The 19,783-nt window shown below is 38.5% G+C and overlaps 1 protein-coding gene across 12 annotated transcripts in view; it reads right to left on the minus strand.

Annotated features, from left to right (window-relative positions):
• LEF1 (lymphoid enhancer binding factor 1) overlaps window positions 1-19,783 on the minus strand; it is a 115,993-nt gene that overhangs the window by 92,263 nt on the left and 3,947 nt on the right. For all 12 annotated transcript variants that reach the window (XM_086406997.1, XM_086406998.1, XM_086406995.1 and 9 more), the window contains exon 3: window positions 19,504-19,637. In XM_086406997.1, coding sequence (XP_086263123.1) covers window positions 19,504-19,637 — 134 coding nt within the window. The remainder of the gene's footprint in view (window positions 1-19,503; window positions 19,638-19,783) is intronic.

Below are 19,783 nucleotides of genomic sequence, written 5' to 3' on the forward strand. Positions count from 1 at the left end.
GACAGTCACTGCCGGCTAACTGAACCCAGGACCTTGCTCACGACCGAGCAGCCTACGTTTCCTAGACTTTTTCTAGTGAGTCCAATATTCTTCAAGGCTCTCTTCAGAGAAATCTTGAATTTCAGAATTTCAGTCACCTGAACAGGATGTGAGATGAGCTAGCACGATTTGCTCAGCCAGCAGCCTTCAGAGCAACACCTCCGTGGCTAAGCAGAGACACACTGAGAGCAAGGAAATCTCAGGAGCCGGGGGCTCACACACTCCTAAGACTGCCCCTCAGCAAAAATTGCCATAATTGAGAGTTGGGGTGGCAACACTATAATAATACACAGGAGACTCGTTATATAGCATAATCTATATGCTGGCCTATTTATTTTTCCCTTCAGGAAGGACTATAATCTCTTGGAGGACCTGGAGGGTTTGCATGCTGCTGACAGAAAAGAAAATACAACTGCCTCAGAGGTGAAGAGTGGGGGAGGCAAGGTGGGTGAGGCCCAGGAGGAAGAGGCACAGCCCACCGTCTGGATCCCTCCAGGTGAGGCATTTAAATCGTTTCATACAAACATTTATTCTTAAAACCTTTCAATAATCAGATTCTATGCTTTTCCTTTGATAAACCATTCCAGTGTTTATTAATCCCTCCCTCTGAAGTAATTCTTCCAACCTAAATTCTTTCAAAAGTTTAAGCCCATTTTCTTTGGATATTTCTTCAGTGAAGAACAAAGCTGGTCACAAACTTGTTTTGAAGAAACAGTCTTATACCCAGAGATGCTTTCAAGCGGCCTCCCTGCCTTGTCCAAGTCAAATGACCAGCTTCTTATCGAGCATGTCCTCTGGGGACTAGCAGAGAGATCTACCATTGAGAGCCACATCAATATGTCAAGGTTTGGATGCTGCCCGGTTTCCAATGTGCTCAGGATGACTGAGGACTGTCTCAGACAGCAGAGGGCTTTCTTTTCAAGCAGTTTCATCACTTGCACACACTGTACATTTTTGGTTTAAAATAGCAAACAGCCCAGCACAGACATCTAATCTCTGGGAAGGCAGCAGGATTCCCACAGGGCTGCTGCTAGAGGGCAGGGCCACAGGGACAAGCAGGAGATCCTGCACCGTTGGCACAAAGCACAACCACCAGTGAGGTAACTTAGCAGGGCTACGGCAGAGTTGCACACAGCCTCAGCCCCCAACCCAGGGTGCAGAAAGCCCAGGGGATTCTGAACCATCTGCACGTGACCTACACAGAAAAGAACCTCCCTAACAGGCCAAAAAGAGGAAGACTTTTTTTTTTTTTTTTTTCACATGTGTGCAGAATGTGCCTGTCTCATAAAAAAAACCTTCACAGGAAACACAGCAGCCAGCTTGTCAGAAATATCTCATTGGCTCAAACAGGAATATAGCTTCCCTTTACTTTTCCCACCAGTCTAGAACAGTGGGCTACAATGTAGCACAGGAAGAGCACACAGCATCAGCCACTGAGGTGCAGGAAGAAAACATCACAATATCGACACTCACATTTATAATAAAACATTTAAGCTTTACAAAATATTTTTAATATACAGACCATCTCAGAAAAGGCCTGCATTTGCTCTGTATGTCAGATGGGCAAGAGTACCAAGTGCACTGAAGATGCTAATAACAAAAGCACGAGACTCAAGAAAATGGCAAAGCTGACAGTTACCTGACTTCTAGTAACAACTCTTTAAGAGCCTGCCTTAGTGCTAAAATCTATGATGAGATCTAACAAGAAGCTAACCAAAATAACTAGAGATTATTTTATTTGAAAGAAGAATCTGCAGCTTCCATCAATGACTATAAACAGTACCCTAAGTGTATACTCTGAGTTATTAGATAAATGTGTAATTTATGTAGGTAATTCATAAATAATTACAGTGGTCAAATGTTTTAACTGATTGGGAACTGCAATCAAAAATATTCTCTCATCACTGATTTATATATATGTATCTGATTTATATTTATATATATATTATATTTATATATATCTGTAATATCAACTGACTTTACCTTTTCCCCTTCCCCAGACAGACTAACCTAATTCATCTTCTCTCTGTACCGATGCTCATACCTGTGTCAGGGAAAGTATCCAACCTCTGTAAGGTGAGATTCAGCCATGAAGAGCCAGAGGGTAAAAGGAATGAAGTAGTGATAACATGCTACAACATGAATGAACCTTAAAAATACTCTGCTAAATCAAAGGAGCAAGTGACAAAGGACTGCCTATTACGATTCCATTCTTATAAAATGTCCCAAACAGAGAAATCTATTGAGACAAAAAAAACAAGATTAACTGGTTGCTCAGACCTGGGGTGGTGGGGTAAGGGAATAGGGAGATGGGTGTGACAGCTGAAAGGTGTGGGATTACTTTCCGTGGTGATGAGAATGCTCTAAAACTGACTGTGGTGATGGTCACACACATCTGTGAACATGTTAAAAACCATTAACTGTACCCCTCAAATGGCTGAATTGTACTGCACGTGAATTACATCTCAGTAAAGCTATTTAGAATATATAATCATTGAATAAATGCTAAATACATGAGTAAATTCCTCCTTCCCAATTAAAAAAAAAAAAAGGTAGAGGATAAAACCCTCCCAGACATGTTCTCCCTGCGTCAAAGTGCTATGTGGCTTAATCCTTGTCCACAGGGCTAAACTGTGACTTTAAAATGACAAGATGCTTGCTTGTGAAGTGCAGTGTCTGGGTGATAACTGTGGGCAAGGAATTCTAGGAATATACTGGGCTGTGAAAAAAGGAAAAGCAGAAAGAGGTATGAGTTGGTTCTCTGAAGGCAGACCTTTAACAATCAGCAACTCAACTGCATGGAACCATCCAAACTAGATGCCCAGATCTCATTTGTATGGTTAGTCTGCACTGCAGGTGCCCCCAGAACTTACTAATGGACAACAGGATGCCTTCCCAGAGCCAGGCAAAAGCAGTCCTGGGTCAGTTCTCCCCAATTCTCATACCATCAGACCTTACTGTACTCCTAGAGCAGAAAAACTCCTTTGCCAAAGCACTAATGTCAGTTCTGATGGTTTCAATATTGATAAAGCAATGCAAGAGAGAGATGCAAATATGATGGAGCTCAGGGGTCTGGCACCCAGAAGCCCAGGGGCTTTCAGACAAAGAAAGCACATGGATGTGACTGTGCCTCGCTCAGTCCATGCCATCCCCACTTGTTACCACTTCTAGACAAGAAAACCAAGAGTCCAAAGTGTTAGGAGCTCCTTCAAAGACCAATAGCCAGTAAATGCCTTGCCTAACTTCTTGTCAATACTACTCCCACCCAGTTCCCATGAAATTAGCAACAGAACTTAAAGAAAAAACTAAAAGCCTTTTAAAATTTATTTTTCCACAAGTAGCCAACTATTTTCAAATTTCTCATTGCATACACATTACTGAATTTATTGGTTATCTGAATAGTTTCTGAATAAACATTACATACACACCTCACATGTCCCTGAATTATGAACCAGTTTCTCAGTTGTAGGCTAAATGTCACATTTTTCTTGCTCTTTCCATCTTGGGAGCAAACATTTCCTTTTGAAAGTTTTAATCTCTAATTTCCCCAATTAGATACATGAGACTGCCTCAAAAATCTAGTTAATAAGAACTTACATTATTACATGTGGTTTTAGTTTAGAATTATTTAATAAATAGTATGGAAGACATGAAAACAAACATGCCCAGGCCTTTAATTCACAGATCTATCCTGATACCTATTCCTAGCAGGTAGTGATTCCCTGCCATGGATTTTGACCAAATATTTCCTATCTGTGATAACTAACATCATTTTCAAGGCAATAGTTTCCTGCTGTGTTTCCAACTATTAGGAAAATCTTCAAACTGTAAGTAAAGAAATGGAAACAGAGAGGTAAAAGTAATTTGCCCACTGGACAGCGCCAAGTAGCTGATCCTGGATTTGGATTCAGGCATTCAAGATCCAGGGCATGTGTTCTCAGCCCTACGTGATATAAGCAAATGTAAACTTGTCTACCTTCCTGAGATCCTGTTTCCCTAATTCTAATTGTGGTTAAGTCCAAAAATAACTCTTTAAAATGTGGTTAGAGAGTAAGCAGAGTCAATGTAAAGGTTCCTGGTGATGGTGCTAATGAAAGAGACACAGTACCAAGAACTACACAGAGGAGATCTGACTCCTAGCCTTTCTTCTTACCAACCATCAGTTAACTTGGCAGCCATGTTGATAAACTTGCCAATTTAAAATGCTTTATGATGGATGTCCTAACTTATTTTACATTAAATATAAATAAAACAAAATGCTCTATAAATTATTGATTTCTTAAGTAAGTCTTAGACTACTTACTATGCATAACCTTTTAATTTAAAAAAGTGTTTATTAAAGCAACTTTCCTGGCCCAACCCAAACAGAACTATCTCCATAACCACTTTAAAACAAGTAAATCAAATACTCTCTATCATATTTCAGATGGTCCGCAAGTCAAGAAAGGCTGGCACATACAAAAACTACTGTCTTCAGAAACTGCTGTCATATACTAACAATAGGGCTCAGCACAATGACTTTCAAAATAAGTACCTTCAGTGAATATTTATGAGATGAATGAGAAATCATTCCTCAAATAAACATTCTTTGGTGTTTGTCTTCATCCTACCAGGAAACTCGTTTAACCCTAGACTTGAGGGCTAATTCAGAGACTGCTACAACAGGTAACTTCTTCTGATAGTGAAAGGAAATAACATGTTTTCTCTGGTTACTGTACCATCCTACAAGAGTCAAAAGAGGGTCTTCCTTCTGAAATAAATTACATGAAATGAGCCAAGCTAGTGCTGGAAAGCATTTTCTTGTTATCAAAATGGTTAATATGCTTTATATATAAACACGTGTTATTTGCTTAGTTACGTCTGACTTTTTGCGACCCACCGGCCTATAGCCCACCAGACTTCTCTGTCCATGGGATTTTTCAGACAAGAATAACGGAGTGGTCACCATTTCCTTCTCCAGGGGAACTTCTTGACCCAGGGATCTGAACCCATGTCTCCTCTGTCTCCTGCACTGCAGGCAGATTCTTTACCTGCTGAGCCATATATATATATTTATATATAAAAAGCTTGCATAAATCAAGAAAGATATGATCCAGTGATTCAGATAAACATAAATACGCAAAAACACATTTATCTGAAGTCTATTTAAATAGACTTATTTCTATAATCTATTTAATTCTGTATAACTTATAAAAATAGATTATAAATATGTATTTTTAACAAGCTTTCATTTTAGCATTGTTTAAAATAAGAAAAACAAAAAGCACCCATAATTGAGGATAAAATCAATAAACTAAAATACTCATATACCTGGGTAGTATCCAGCCATGGCAACAGATGATGATATAGATCTTTACTTATTCATATGGGAAGATGAGCAACAACATATTTTTGATGAAAAATTTTAACAGTAACCTTATGAGCCGTCTTATTAAAAAAAACTTGTATTATACGTAGAGTTGGAGAAAGAAAATTTTAAGGAAAACATAAATGAAACCATTATATAAGTGACAGAAGGCACTTGCATTTTTTTCTGTTCTTTAATGAATTTTCCCCTAACTTTAAAAATATATATATTACCTTAAAACAACAACAGAGACATTTTCTTTTGAGAGAAAGAAGATTGTTTCTAATAATTATCTTCTTACCAAAAAAGATTTCTTTTTTTTTTTTTTAAGGAAACCCACTGTTATAACTTCTCAGGAATGATCACAATTCCAGTTAATTCTAAGCTAATTTCTCTTACTTAACCTAATATCGTGATACCACAAAAATCACTACAAACAGCTCCTAGAAACAAAGCACCTACCACATTTTAATTGCTTATTGTGCAAAGAAGACTCTTTGGCAGCAGATTTTTGCCTATAAAACTCAGTTCTTATGGAATAAAGTGGCAACATCATTCACCAAGGAGATTCCAAAAATGACAAAAACCTCTGGCCACACTGCTATTTGATTAATCTATTGAGTCCTTAAGATATGTGGACACTGGGACCCTAGAATTAAGCAATAGGAATTCCCATAAAAATTAAGCATTTATCAAAATGTGGCTGATACACCCCAGAAACAAATATTTCCTGGGACTTTTCAAGAACACATTGAGCAATTACATGATTATGTGTTGAATAAACCAGAAGACAATTTTCAAGTATTCTGAGAACTTATTTAAGCCACCACTAGAGCCAAACCACTTACATTGTTTAATAAAGCACAAACATAACAGACGCTTTTAATCTTCAATATAATTTATTGACACTAACTCAGGATTATTCTTTAGAGGGAGGAACTAGTTTATAAAATGGGTCCCAGCTTCTAAATCAGGGCTATGTGGCTTTGAATCCAAGTTCTACCACTTACTAAACTCTGAGACTACAGTGAACAATGAAACCTCTGTGTGTGTCACTATCTTGAATGAAAAGACGGGAAAACTGGTAGTGTTCCTTCCACAGTGATATAGTGAGTATTTAATAAGAAAAATGCAAGTAAAGTGAATTCATTAGATATTATACAGTAGTATATTAATACTATTCCTCCCTCACCTGTGGTCAGTATGCACTTCTATTTTTTATCACACAGAGGCTTCTACACAAGGTTCAGGCAGCATTAGAGGGAAGTGAAGTGATACTTGTGAGGCATTGCTGACTTAGATAAATTATAGACCAAAATGATGTCCATAATGTAAAATGCTGGGTTGCAGATATGGGTTAATTTTTTGTTTTCTTAACATAGAAAACATAAAATAGTCCTTAAGTCAAACTCATGTACGTCTGTCCTAAAACTTGCTCCTCTTTCTAAATTTATTGTTTCCACTAACACTGCCCCTCCATCATCAGGCTAGAACTTTCTCCATCTGTTTTGTATCTCCTCCAGTTTCTCCTCTCTTCACTGCATCTAACTTGTTGCCTTAAACTCTAGCACTTTTTACTAGCACCATAGTTATTACTACCAAAAACAATGTTAAAGACATTTATAATTTCATACATTTTTTCTGTTCACAAACCCTCTACAGGTTAAAGCGCTGCAATATGCAGCAAATCTGGAAAAATCATCGTGGGCACAGGACTGGAAAAGGTCAGTTTTCATTCCAATCCCAAAGAAGGGAAATGCCAAAGAATGCTCAAACTACTGCACAATTGCACTCATTTCACATGCTAGCAAGGTAATGCTCAAAATCCTCCAAGCTAGGCTTCAACAGTACATGAATCAAGAACTTCCAGATGTTCAAGCTGGATTTAGAAAAGGCAGAGGAACCAGATATCAAATTGCCAACATCCACTGGATAATAGAAAAAGCTAGAGAATTCCAGAAAAACATCTACTTCTGCTTCATTGACTACTCTAAAGCCTTTGACTGTGTAGATCACAACAAACTGTGGAAAATTCTTAAAGATATGGGAATACCAGACTACCTTACCTGCCTCCTGAGAAACCTGTATGCAGATCAAGAAACAACAGTTAGAACCTGACATGGGACAATGGACATCAAAATTGGGAAAGGAGTAATCAAGGCTGTATATTGCCACCCTGCTTATTTAACTTCTATGCAGAGTACATCATATGAAATGCCGGGCTGGATGAAGCACAAGCGGGAATCAAGATTACCGGGAGAAATATCGATAACCTCATATATGCAGATGACACCAGCCTTATGGTAGAAAGCGAAGAGGAATTAAAGAGTCTCTTGATGAAGGTGAAAGAGGAGATGAAAAAGCTGGCTTAAAACTCAACATTCAGAAAACTAAGATCATGGCATCCAGCCCCATAACTTCATGGCAAATAGATAGGGAAATAATGGAAACAGTAAGAGACTTTGTTTTCCTGGGCTCCAAAATCACTGCAGATGGTGACTGCCACCATGGAATTAAAAGATGCTTACTCCTTGAAAAAAAAGCAATGACAAACCTAGACAGCACATTAAAAAGCAGAGACATTATTCTGCCTACAAAGGTCCGTATAGTGAAAGCTATAGTTTTTCCAGTAGTCATGTAGAATGTGAGAGCTGGACAATAAAAAGGGCTGAGTGCCAAAGAATTGATGCCTTCAAACTGTGGTGCTGGAGAAGACTGTTGAAGAGTTCCTTGGACAGCAAGGAGATCAAACCAGTCAATCCTAAAGGAAATCAACCCTGAATATTCATCAGAAGGACTGATGCTGAAGTTCCAATACTTTGGCCACCCGATGGAAGAGTCGACTCATGGGGAAAATCTGATGCTGGGAAAGCTAGAAGGTAGGAGGAGAAGGGGATGACAGAGGATGAGATGGTTGGATGGCATCACTGACCCAATGTACATGAGTTTGAACAAGCTCTGGGAGATGGTGAAGGATAGGAAAGCCTGGCATGCTACAGTCCACAGGGTCACAAAGAATTGGACACAACTAAGCTACTGAACCACAAATACGTTAAAAATCTTTAACATCTTCCTGATGAGAAATACATGGATTCAACAATCATTTAGCATCTTCTGAGTGCCAGTGACGGCAGTGATAGCTGAAGTTGCAGAAAACACCCTGCTGCTGCTGCTGCTAAGTCGCTTCAGTCGTGTCCGACTCTGTGCGACCCCATAGACGAAGTCCACCAGGCCCCTCCATCTCTGGGATTCTCCAGGCAAGAACACTGGAGTGGGTTGCCATTTCCTTCTCCAAAGCACCCTGCAGTGAGGGTCAAAGTCTGATCCAAGCATGGGACCACTACTTACTAGCTGTGTGATCCTGCCAAATTACCTACTTTATCTGACCGAGCATTTTTTGGTCTAGTTTTACAGCAGTCCTTTAACCACCTGTATGATCCCTATGCCTCAATCTCCTCATCTGTAAAATAGGGCTATTCAGGATATCACAGGGTTCCTGTGAAGACTAAATCATCTAATATACATTAAGTGCTCAGAACAGGTCCTGGCACTTACTCAAGACTCAAAACTAACAGCTAATGTCTAGTCCATGGACTATATACTTCATGTTCAGATCATTTCTAAGCTCAATTTCAGGTTTGTGATTCTGTATTAGTCTGTATTTTGTTAAAGGCTCTCCATTTAAATATAGATTGATATCTGCTGTTACTGCTCTACATTAATACATTTTAACAAGTTTTGCTCTATATATTCCACAAATATCTGCAGAGTAACTTGCTCTAATGCCAAGTAGTATAACTGGTTGTGAGCACAGAGATGAGTAAGAGAAGCTCCCTATCTAAAGGAACTAACAGTGAGTGAGACAGACAGACACAGAGACAACAACGATTGTAAGCAGTGATAACAGGTTTGAAGAAGGTTCTGTGGGAGCCAGGAGAGAGCAGAGTCTCTTACCTGGTGGTGAAGTCAGGAGGAGCGTCCTGGAGGAGATACTGTGTAGCCCAGATCTTCAGGGATGAACAAGACTATGCCAGCAGGAAGAAAAAACAGGGCATTCCAGGGAGAGCAAGCTATAACAACCCAAAGACAGGAATTTGGGAAAGCAATAGGATGCGGGTGTGGAAATGTAGCTTAACTGTAAGCTGCAGGGTAAGGAGGCAAGGCTCGAAAGGCAGATGAGCTCAGACTGCAGAAAGCTTTGAAAAGAACGCTAAAGAACGTGGGTCCGTGGAGGAAGGATACAACCCCCCTGAGGTCTCCACGAACAGTGCCAGCGGTCTCCATGAGGGACAGGGCTGAGTGGTAGTGAGTGAGCTTTGGGGCCATAGCGCCTGACTGCTGCCTAGGTATAAGACCTTGCATGAATCACTGAGGATATCTGAACCTCAGTTAAATTACTGAAAGTCTACCTGGTCATTATTTTTCTAAACCTTACTTTAGGTAAGAATCACTGAAGTACCTGAGTTAAAGTGTACACGAATGACCCGTCTGCAGCCTCTGGTTCAGGACATTTGCAGAGGGGCCTACAGATTTGCTTTTTTAATAAGAACACTAGTAAACTCGGATGCAGTTGTTCTGCCTTCCATAAACACTATTACTAATGCAGAGTACCCTATATTGTACTTTTGTCAGGATCAGTAGAAGAAGTGGCAGCCTATGTTACAGGTTAAGAAACCAAGGTTCAGAGAGTAAGCAGCAGACACCGAGATCTAGATCTTCTGGTCACGGGTCAGGAGCAGACACCGAGATCTCAATTTTTCTGACTGCAGCAGCAGTGCTCTGCTGCAGCTCCCATCGTGCGTACGCACGTATGTCACCACTACTGGCCGTGGCCATCGGTCTGATCCGTGATCGTGACTCAGGGGACAACCACGCTCTCATTGTCCCCTCCTTCTGAAGCTTGGCGCATCGAGTAGTAACCTCTGCTCCTCGGCAGCAGCTGTAGCCTCCGTCTCTCCCGCGCCCTCATTCACTTTCCCCATGGAGAGCGACTCATATCTGGGGATTTGGAGGAAGAACCGAGCAAGGACAGACTGACCCTTTGTTCTCTCTTGGGCCAGCTTGCCCCAACACGAGTTTGCTCTTGTCCCCAGCTCCACTGGACGTAAACTCCCTGCCCCTGCTGGGGACGTCTGTGACTTACTGGTGCTCCACGTGGGGAGGTCAAAGGAAGTCCAAACTTGTGTCATGCTTCAGGCCACTTTCTCCAGCCTGATTAATAATGAAGCTCATATTCTGCTCCCCATCTGTCCAGCTCCTTGTCTCCTGCTGGACTGATTCTTGACTGGAAGAGGGCCTCAAAACATCAACCATAACCAAATGTGAATGTAATCTAATAATACTTTTAAATACTGACTTCAAAATTTTTTAGGGTTAAATCACATTGTTGGGTTACCCCCATCCCTCGCTTAAAAAGGTGTATTGCCTTTGACTCTACAATTCCACTTCTAGTAATTCATTTCAAAGAAACAGAATGTGTGCTAAGATATACTTAGAAAATATGCATTCCATCAAATCTTGCTTTAGAGGTAAAAAAAGTGATACTATATCTAAATGTTTTACCAACAAAGGACAGATTAAATAAATTAGGCAATACATTAGCCATCATTAAAAATGTTGTTACAGAAGAGTAAAAAAGATATCCACTGTATACGGGTGGGAAAACAGGAAAAAAATGGTATATTATGCTCCCATGGCCATGAGTATATAACATATATATTTATGTATGTTTACATGTATTTCTAAACGTGCACAGGAAGAGGTCTAAAAGGCTGCATGGTGAGCTTTGATGACCATCTCTGACAGCAGGATCCTAGGAATTTCATATTTTTTATTCCTTTTGGTCATCTGAGTTTTCTAGTGTACTGCTTTTTTAAATGAAAGTATTTTCTTTTTATTTTCATAAAAAATAGCTAAGCATTACTGAAAAGAAACTGCCAACAAAATCGTCAAAGTAATAATTTGGGGTTTTATATTTTAATCAACATATGATTCATTTAATCAGTGTTTTATGTTCCAGAAGGCAGTAATGGTTGGTTATTTTAAATGACAATTAACAAGTCTTCAGACCTTAAAAAGGGAAGAGCCATGATTCCATTGCTTACTAAAACCAAAGCAGGTTCCTACTGCCCCTGAGGATAGGCTGTTATCTTTAGCATGGAGATTACTACACCCAGCCAGTTTTCATTTGTATAAATTGCCTAGCTCAGTACCTGACACATGGTAATAGTTTTAAAAAAAAAAAAAAAAAAGTTAATTGTTCTCCCTTTCCAAAGAATTTGAGTTTTAATTTTAAACTTTTTACTTATACCAAAAAATTGAGTAAAAACCAATTCAAGCAACATCTTGGAGACTTGATTCTTTTCCTAACCCTGTCAGCTACTTAGCTGGTTAGCCCAGTTATAGTAAACAGTAAACATTTTTTACTTTGGTAAAAATTTTTACTTTGGTACTGCTGGTTTTCAGACTTAAAAAAAAAAAAAATCCAAGTTTTGGAGTCTAAGACAAAGTTTGACACACTGGAGATAAGATCACAATACATTTTTTCCGGGGTCCAAGTCATATGAACTAGAGTGCCAAGATGCTGTGTGTTCATAATTATTACAAGGTAGAATATATACTGTTTAAAATTGGAGAACGCTAACTCTACATTGATATATATATTTAACATTCATTGACTTTTACTGAGAGAAAAAGAAAAGTCTTGAAAGGGTGGAAGCTGGAATTTTCCAATGAGACTAGAAAAGCACTGATTTCTCCTTGCTGCCCGGCCAGCCTATCCCCTTGGACCTGATTTTTTTAGGTGCCAGGAAAGCAAGAAAGACTTAAGTCAGAAGAAAATTCCAAGGGGAAAGAAAAATAACTCGCCTGTCGTCCTCTACATTCACAAGAGGTTCTTAAATCTCTTCTCTATAGATTGTTTGCAGTGGGGAGAAGAAACCCAGCTCTCAAAGGATGAAGGAAAAAAAATCTCCTAAATAAAAATCAATTATTACCCCAATCCAAGGACTTAAGAGTCATCTGGCAATTTCATACCAAATATCAGAAGGATATAAGAATTTTAACAAATCTTTAATTTAGAAATCTGTTCCCTCATGCATCTCATTCCCTTAGTAGAAGAAATGGTGCTCTCCTAACAACTAGGAGAGAAAAAAAGAGCCCAAGAGAAGAAAGCTGCCTCCCCAAAACTTTTATTTACACAGATATTTTCTTAAGGTTATTGTAAGGCCTTTACCCAGTCATCCAGATTCCAGATCAGCACAGTGACACGGTAAGAAACAACAATTTCTCCCCTTTCTCAGGAGCTTCCTAAATACAGTCAAGCACCTTCTGTGGCAGGATTCCACCAGGCTGGGATGAGACTTGTGCTTTGCTTCCTTAGCTAGAAAACAAGAGTGCTTTCGCAGGGTCTGTGCCATCTGAATTGCACGTCAATCACATAAGGTAAGCAAGCCAGACATTAATATGCCTCAAGATCAACAGGGAAACAAAGGCTGACGGAGGCCCAAGGCTCTTGATGGAGAGTCATGGAGAGTGATGGACATGGGACTACACCCCAAATCTACTGACATCTTGCCCAGGACTTTCCTCCTCCACAGGCTCAGCCTTCACAAGAGACTGCCTACCTCCACCTAATAAAGACTCAAAAATTTTGCTCTCCATATTGCCAAAGGATATAATCAATTTACAACACATACTGGTCTAGAAAACTCAGCACTGATGCTACTACACGTATTTAGAAAATACACGCAGAATTTTTTAGTGTCTCAAAATACGTCACGTGTTATTGAAAAAAGAAATATCCTTTCTATCTGGGAAAGAATAAAAATGAATTGAGAAGCATTAACCATATGATACTGCAACATAATTGAAGATAGTTTTCTTTTTATTATGACTTCATTTCTGTCTCAAGTACCCTTCTGAAAAAAAGCATTTCCATCATCTCTTCTTGTTCAATTAGGTTTCCAGGACCTAAGTAAAGATAAGTACTTCTCAGGATCAGTCCTCAAATGAGGACCCAGTCCCATTCTTTTTCACTCTAGCAGGGAGCTCTCCAGCTGACTGTTTTCAGCTATTACTTGGAAACTTGACATTCTGCAAGCAATGACTCTGACTTCTTCATTAAAGACATGGTCTAAATGTGTTTTTTTTTTTCACTGATGCAACAAATCAAAAAAAGTAATATAATAAAACACTAAGGATTATTTAGTAGACACCTTCAGATTTTCATATAGGATTTGGTTGAATAAAGACAGATCCTTTGGACATATCCGAAAACCATACATGAAAATTTTCTAGTACATTATTTATTCAGCAAATCTACTGAAGTGTCTATTCTGTGCTTTCCTAACACATAACTATCTCAAAGTTCATCAGTAATCTCTGATTAACTGATCAATTATCATTTGCAGTTGGATAGGCTTTATTGCAAAAATGTTCAGAATTTTTTTTTTTAAAAAAAAGGACTTACAAAAATACCTTTGTATGTCAGCTTTTAACAGTTTTGGTAACTATTTCATACAGAATCTGACAATAATAAAAGAAAATTAAAACTACGCTAGAGCCACTCCTCTTTTTAAATTATAGCACCTTCTTTTACAGCAAAGTCGACAGTTCCTACAGGAACTTCACAAGGTCACAATTAATGTTTAAAAAGTGATCATCAATCTAAAATATATTTTAAAAATTATTTAAATAAAGTCCAATGGCTGGTACCATACATATAGCTAAAATTTCATAAGAATTGAGGCCTAAATGAAGTGTCTGAGTGTGTATCTTTGGTTATAAAGCTGAGAGTTTAAAAAAAAAATTGAGTAAGGACCTGCTGGGACAGTACAAAGCATTACCAAGTCTCTCAAATGCTACAATATTAGCTTTCTACATACTGGATCAGTGTGGCATGATCACTGAAGTGATAACTTTAAGATACAAGTTTGAAATGACTATCTTCTTTAAAAAAACATTCAGTTCCACAACAGCAGCACCTACATAATGCTGAGTTCTACTTTTGCCTTAGAATCAAATATATGTGCTTTTCTGTTGGCCCAAGGACAGTGCTGGCATATTTTCTCTTTAAATTTCAAGTTTATCTTGAAATCAAAGGGAAACCAGTTTTATAAAATCCTATCTATAATATGTAAATGAGGAGCAAGGGGAGTTAGAGACGAATGGAATGATCCCATTGCTTAAAAAAATGTCAGTCACATACACCAAAAACAGTTCTGCCTAAATAACTAACAGGATTAGTTAAAAACAAGACTCAAAAGTTGTAAAAAATTTCTCAGTTGGTATTATGAAAAATACATGTGAGGTAACAAGTTGAAGTCCAGATAGAGCCAGTTATGAGGTCCTTACTCTGTCCTGTTAGAATTACAGAAGTCTGTCTGCAAGAAAGAAATGGATCAAAATAATGGGATTGATGAGACCAAGTTGAGGACCTGCATGTGGGCAGGGGGAGGGGAACTTCAAAGAGCAAGATTTTCTGCAAGTTGGCTTAATAGTCTTGTTTTAGTGAAACTAGGTTGTTCTCATGCCTTTATGAATGAACAAGAAATTTCAAGGGTCATTTCGAAAAAACCTATCTGACTAACGATCACACTTCTGCCGCACCAGTCATGCAAGGCAACATCAGCTCCTGAAAGGTCACGTCAGCACGGCACCTGGGACACTTGAATTAGCATGCCAGTCAGTCATAAGATACCTGAATTATCTGAAGGGGGAATGGCAATCACTTCCAATTATTCTGACTGTGATCCTTTCCCTACTCTGTAGCAGTACAATTAAGATGAATCAAACAGAAGAGTTTGGGGCTCTGAGGAGCTTTCCCACATATTCTCTTGAGATCACATTCAAATCTGAGATAGAATACACTTTCTAAAACTTAACTTTTCCTGAACTTAAGAGGAAAATTCCATGTACTTAGCTTCAAAAAGTAGACAACTTATAGGAGAAAATTTTAAATCATTAATCAGTAAGTCACATGAGGTAGCTCCTCAAGGAAAGTGAAAAGACACTTAAAAATTCTGCTGAAAATAAGAGCCAGAGTCTCTCTGAACTGTTAATAACTCATTGTCTTCCTATCGATGACTATTTCTGTGATTGTTTTCAAAGCTATGCAGTAGTGTGAGAGACAGATGGGTAAGCGTTGCCTTAGTGATCAGACATGTTCACTTAGTTCCTTAATTCCAGATGTGAACGATGACAAAAATCTAATTTTAACTGTAAGCAAACACAAACATGGGCGGAGGCTGGTGGGGGCAGGTTAAGACAAAGTTCTAAGAGGAATAATTCTGCTCATTAGATGTCAAAATGTTGACCCCCTCCAGGTAAAAACCATACCACAGAAGTGAACTGCTCAAAATAATTATAAAAGAACCCTGAAGCATTTTAAGAGCAAAAATAAGAAAAATGAATCTACTAAAAATAAGAAAAGATGATGAAATTCAAACACAGACATCTTCCTTTCCCACCTGAAAATCCATCCTGAGAAAGATCACAAAGAAGCCAGCAATGCAGTCAGCAACACTGTCCTGACCAGGTGTCGCTGCGGTTGGTGTGAGCTGAGCAGCGACGCTTGCTGTTGCTTCCTGCACTGAGTCTGCTACTGTTCCTTCCCTGAGCAGCTGAAGAGAACCCAGTCGTTTCTCTTCAGAGGTGTTAAACATTTGGGTTGCTTGAGGGACAAATGGAAGTTTGACACCTAAGACGAATAACCACAGTGCATGAAGCCAATGGGAACTTTCACTATGTAAAGGCAGCCAAGCTCACTGTCTCACGGCTTTCAGGCACACAAGGGCCAGGACCCAGCACAGGAGGCAACCAACTATGTAGTCCTTTTTAAGACATCGCCATTGGCCTCCAAGGATTTTCATAAATGAGACTCAGAGAAAGAAGGTCTTGGGAGTATGCTTTTAATAAACTCTCCAGAGCCCCTGCTCTGAAATATTTAAGAAGCTGCTACATCTTCTCACACTCAGTGAAAATGACCATCCCAAGCCAAGGTTTACTGTGCTTTAAGAACTCACACTGACACCAAACATGTTATTATTATAGGTGCTTTCTTGCTAGGCCTGCCTCATTTATCTGAACAAGAATTTCTATTTAAAATTCTATGAGACACCCATTCACAAGATTTCTAGTACAGACACACCTCTAAGAATTCCAGTTCTGGAAGGATGTAATTAGCCAATTAAAATTTTCCTTCAGATGGGGGGAAAAAAAAAGCTTGAATGGCAAAAGTGGTTCTTCTGTGCAGGTAACTCTATATATTTAGGTCATGAGTAAGGGCTGTGTGAGCAAATATATGTCAGTGTTTGTCTTAAAAAGAGCAAATGCATATAGAATTGTTAAAATGAGCTACCAGCAGAAACACTCCTGTGCATGCCAGTTGGCCTTGGCTGGTATTCTCTGGATTATCTAAGGTTACAAGCAAACAGAAGATTCTGTGTGGGGAAGGGGCAGTTGGGTTTTCCCTCACCACCCCCCCTCCATGTTTTTCTAATCCTAACACCTGAGGGCAGCAGATACAGTAAACAAGGGGTTGTTTGTAATGCAAATCCAAGCAGCAGGGCTGACTAGGGACAGCTCCCACCCCAAGTCCAAACACAAATGGTCACCCTGCTCCTGATACCCTGGATACAAACCTATCACTGTGGATGTCCGCTAGGCAAACACTCAGTCCTGCTAAGAACAGAGTTAAAGAGCAAGAGGCAGAAGTGTGGTTGGGGTGAAGGGGAGGGGTTGCCTTCCGGTTAAAGTGCTTTGGGACTTAGCATTAAAAACAGCTGTTACCCATTAAAAACCAAAGACTGCGACCCACTTCGGCTGGACCCTAAAAGAGAAAAATTGAACATAGTCTTGTGGTTAAAACTGCAAAGCTTCTGGAATTGGGCGAACTGCAGAATACTGGCAAGAAAAGGTGCCTAAAATAAATGTGTTCTAAAATGGAACAGAATAAAAGCAAAGCAGCAGATAGGAGGGTAAGGTAACTGTTTCCTAACCACACCCCTTTCCTCCACTCTACCCCCACCAACATTTATTCTGGCCACAAATCTTTCCTAAACAATGAATGACTGTTCAATTCACTGACCTCAAAATTTTAATATATACACTAACAATAAATACTTTCCATTCTATCAATTTAAAATGATTAGTATACTGAGGGGCTAGGGGAAAAGGCTGGTTTAAAGAGGAAGAGCAGCTTAATTTTCAATATTGTTGGGAATAACAATATAAATAACAATAGATTTTTATTATATTGACTTTTAAAAAATTATTGCCTTGAAAGAAGAACTGGCTGAAGAACAAATTCCACAAATACTTATTAAGCATACTTATTACTTATAAGTATTACTTAATACTTATTAACTGCGTTCACAGCCTAAAAGTGTAAGATTATTTTAGTGGCTATTTTCTATTGTTACCAAGTCAGAGACTATAGTTTGATTTGTTGGAAAGATTATTTGTTATTCTAAAAAGGCTTCAGCAGAAATCTTCAGTTATTTCTTATCTAAAATATAGTCTCCTTCCCCCACCCCTTCAAAACATCAACAAGAAAAAAATAGCCCAACTTTAAATTATCTGATATGTATGCATATTTAATTCAACAGAAACAAAGTCTCCTACAAATTTTAAAACTCATAAGCATTTATATGGGTGGTCGCTAAATGTTAAAAACTGTTTGCTTTTATTAGTTCATTCACTTTTTAGGTAAGAGATTCATATGTACCGCACACACATTTCTATCATTAAATATTTGAAAAGCCTTTTAAAATGTGAAATCACTATTTCCTATAACAACCATCATAAGATTTCCTAGATCTCCATTTTAGCTTCTATGTGAAAATTGGAAAAATCTTATTCCCTACTTAAGAGGTCAAATATCTTTTTGAAATTCATGGGAAAAAATAACTTTTAAATCACAGTGCCCCGCAAAAAGTGGTTATATTTCCTAGATCGATCTCTTCAACAGCTGAGGGCCACAGATAATCAAGATAAGCACAAATACTCTTTATTTGTTCATGACTGATTAGGAAATATTTCTCTTTTCTACTTTGGAGTATCTCATGGTTCCCAGATTCTGTCCACTGAGATATCAACGACAGTACTTGCCCCAGATGTCTTCCACTGATTTTTTTTTTTTTTCTTTTCACTTGGTGAAAGCACTGGGCTAATAAGGCAAAGATACAGGTTCCATTTTATGATCCTAGATTTGACTCGCAGGAAGGCCAGTTAGACTGAAACATCATCCCCAAGACCCAAACATACATGTTTTTCATTGGGCTTTGGGTAGCACAGGGAGAGTGAGGCCAGAAAGAAGGTAAACATATTGATGGATCAGTAAAAATCCACCACTACCTCCAAAGAGATGAACCTCAGGGAGGACTCCATTTCACACTCAGGTACCACACAAGTTACCCTTTGGATGTTTTCTTACTGTATAAATTGAGGTTTCCATGTTAACCGTAATGTATAAGGCAGTTTTAATGCCTCCACATTTTCAGAACTTAAAAGTTAACTGAGCCACCACTTAAAAGAAAATTTTTTTTCATTAAGAGTTATTTTCAAGCGATACTTCTTAGCAACTGACAATAAAGTAAAAATAGCTCATTGCTCCCCCACACCTAAACTGATTTTAAAGAAACATTAGCTAACACAACAAAATGAGACACTGTTTTAAAAGCTGAAGTAACATTCCCAATGTTCAGTTTCAAGTGAGCCAAAGGAATTCTGATTCTACATAGCTTACCAGCAGTGAAAGCCATAGACCACTTAGTTAGTTGAAAGATTAAATCAATTTCTCTCTCTCATCAGAGTAGAAAGCATAATACTCATAAAATCATGAGTTTGTTGATTTAAATTCACTTGATATCATGATAGCTCATGATGTTTTTTTATTCATCTTAACCAATAAACCAAAAGCTAATATCCGAAGGTCAAAATATCAAAAAGTAGCACCATTTTAAGGCAGCCATTCCTTATAACATGTCTTATTTAGCAACAGCTGGTCATATATAATGAAAGCATTTCCAGTAAGTTTAAAAAAACAAACATTTTGCCAAAAATACAAATTAATTTGCACTTCTGAAAATAATTTGCAACATCAGCATGTTACTCACTGTTCTTGGGATGGGTGGAGAAAGAGATCCATTTGACATGTATGGGTCATTATTCATATTTGGCATCATTATGTATCCAGAATAACTCGAGTAAGAGGGTCCCTTATTGTAGAGACCTCCATCTGGATGCTTTCCTAAGAGAAGGCAAAGAACAATCAATGATGCTTTGACTTCCTTTTATATCACTGTATTTTTCATTGAAAAGTTAATAGTTCTACTATAAATTAGACTTTACATAACAGATTGTTTACAAAATATTATAACTGGGTTATTATGCTCT

The sequence above is a fragment of the Bos grunniens genome, chromosome 6 (genome assembly GCF_055505025.1).
Source record: "Bos grunniens cultivar Pamir isolate PY7600 chromosome 6, Bosgru_T2T1.0, whole genome shotgun sequence".
Classification (NCBI taxonomy): domain Eukaryota; kingdom Metazoa; phylum Chordata; class Mammalia; order Artiodactyla; family Bovidae; genus Bos; species Bos grunniens.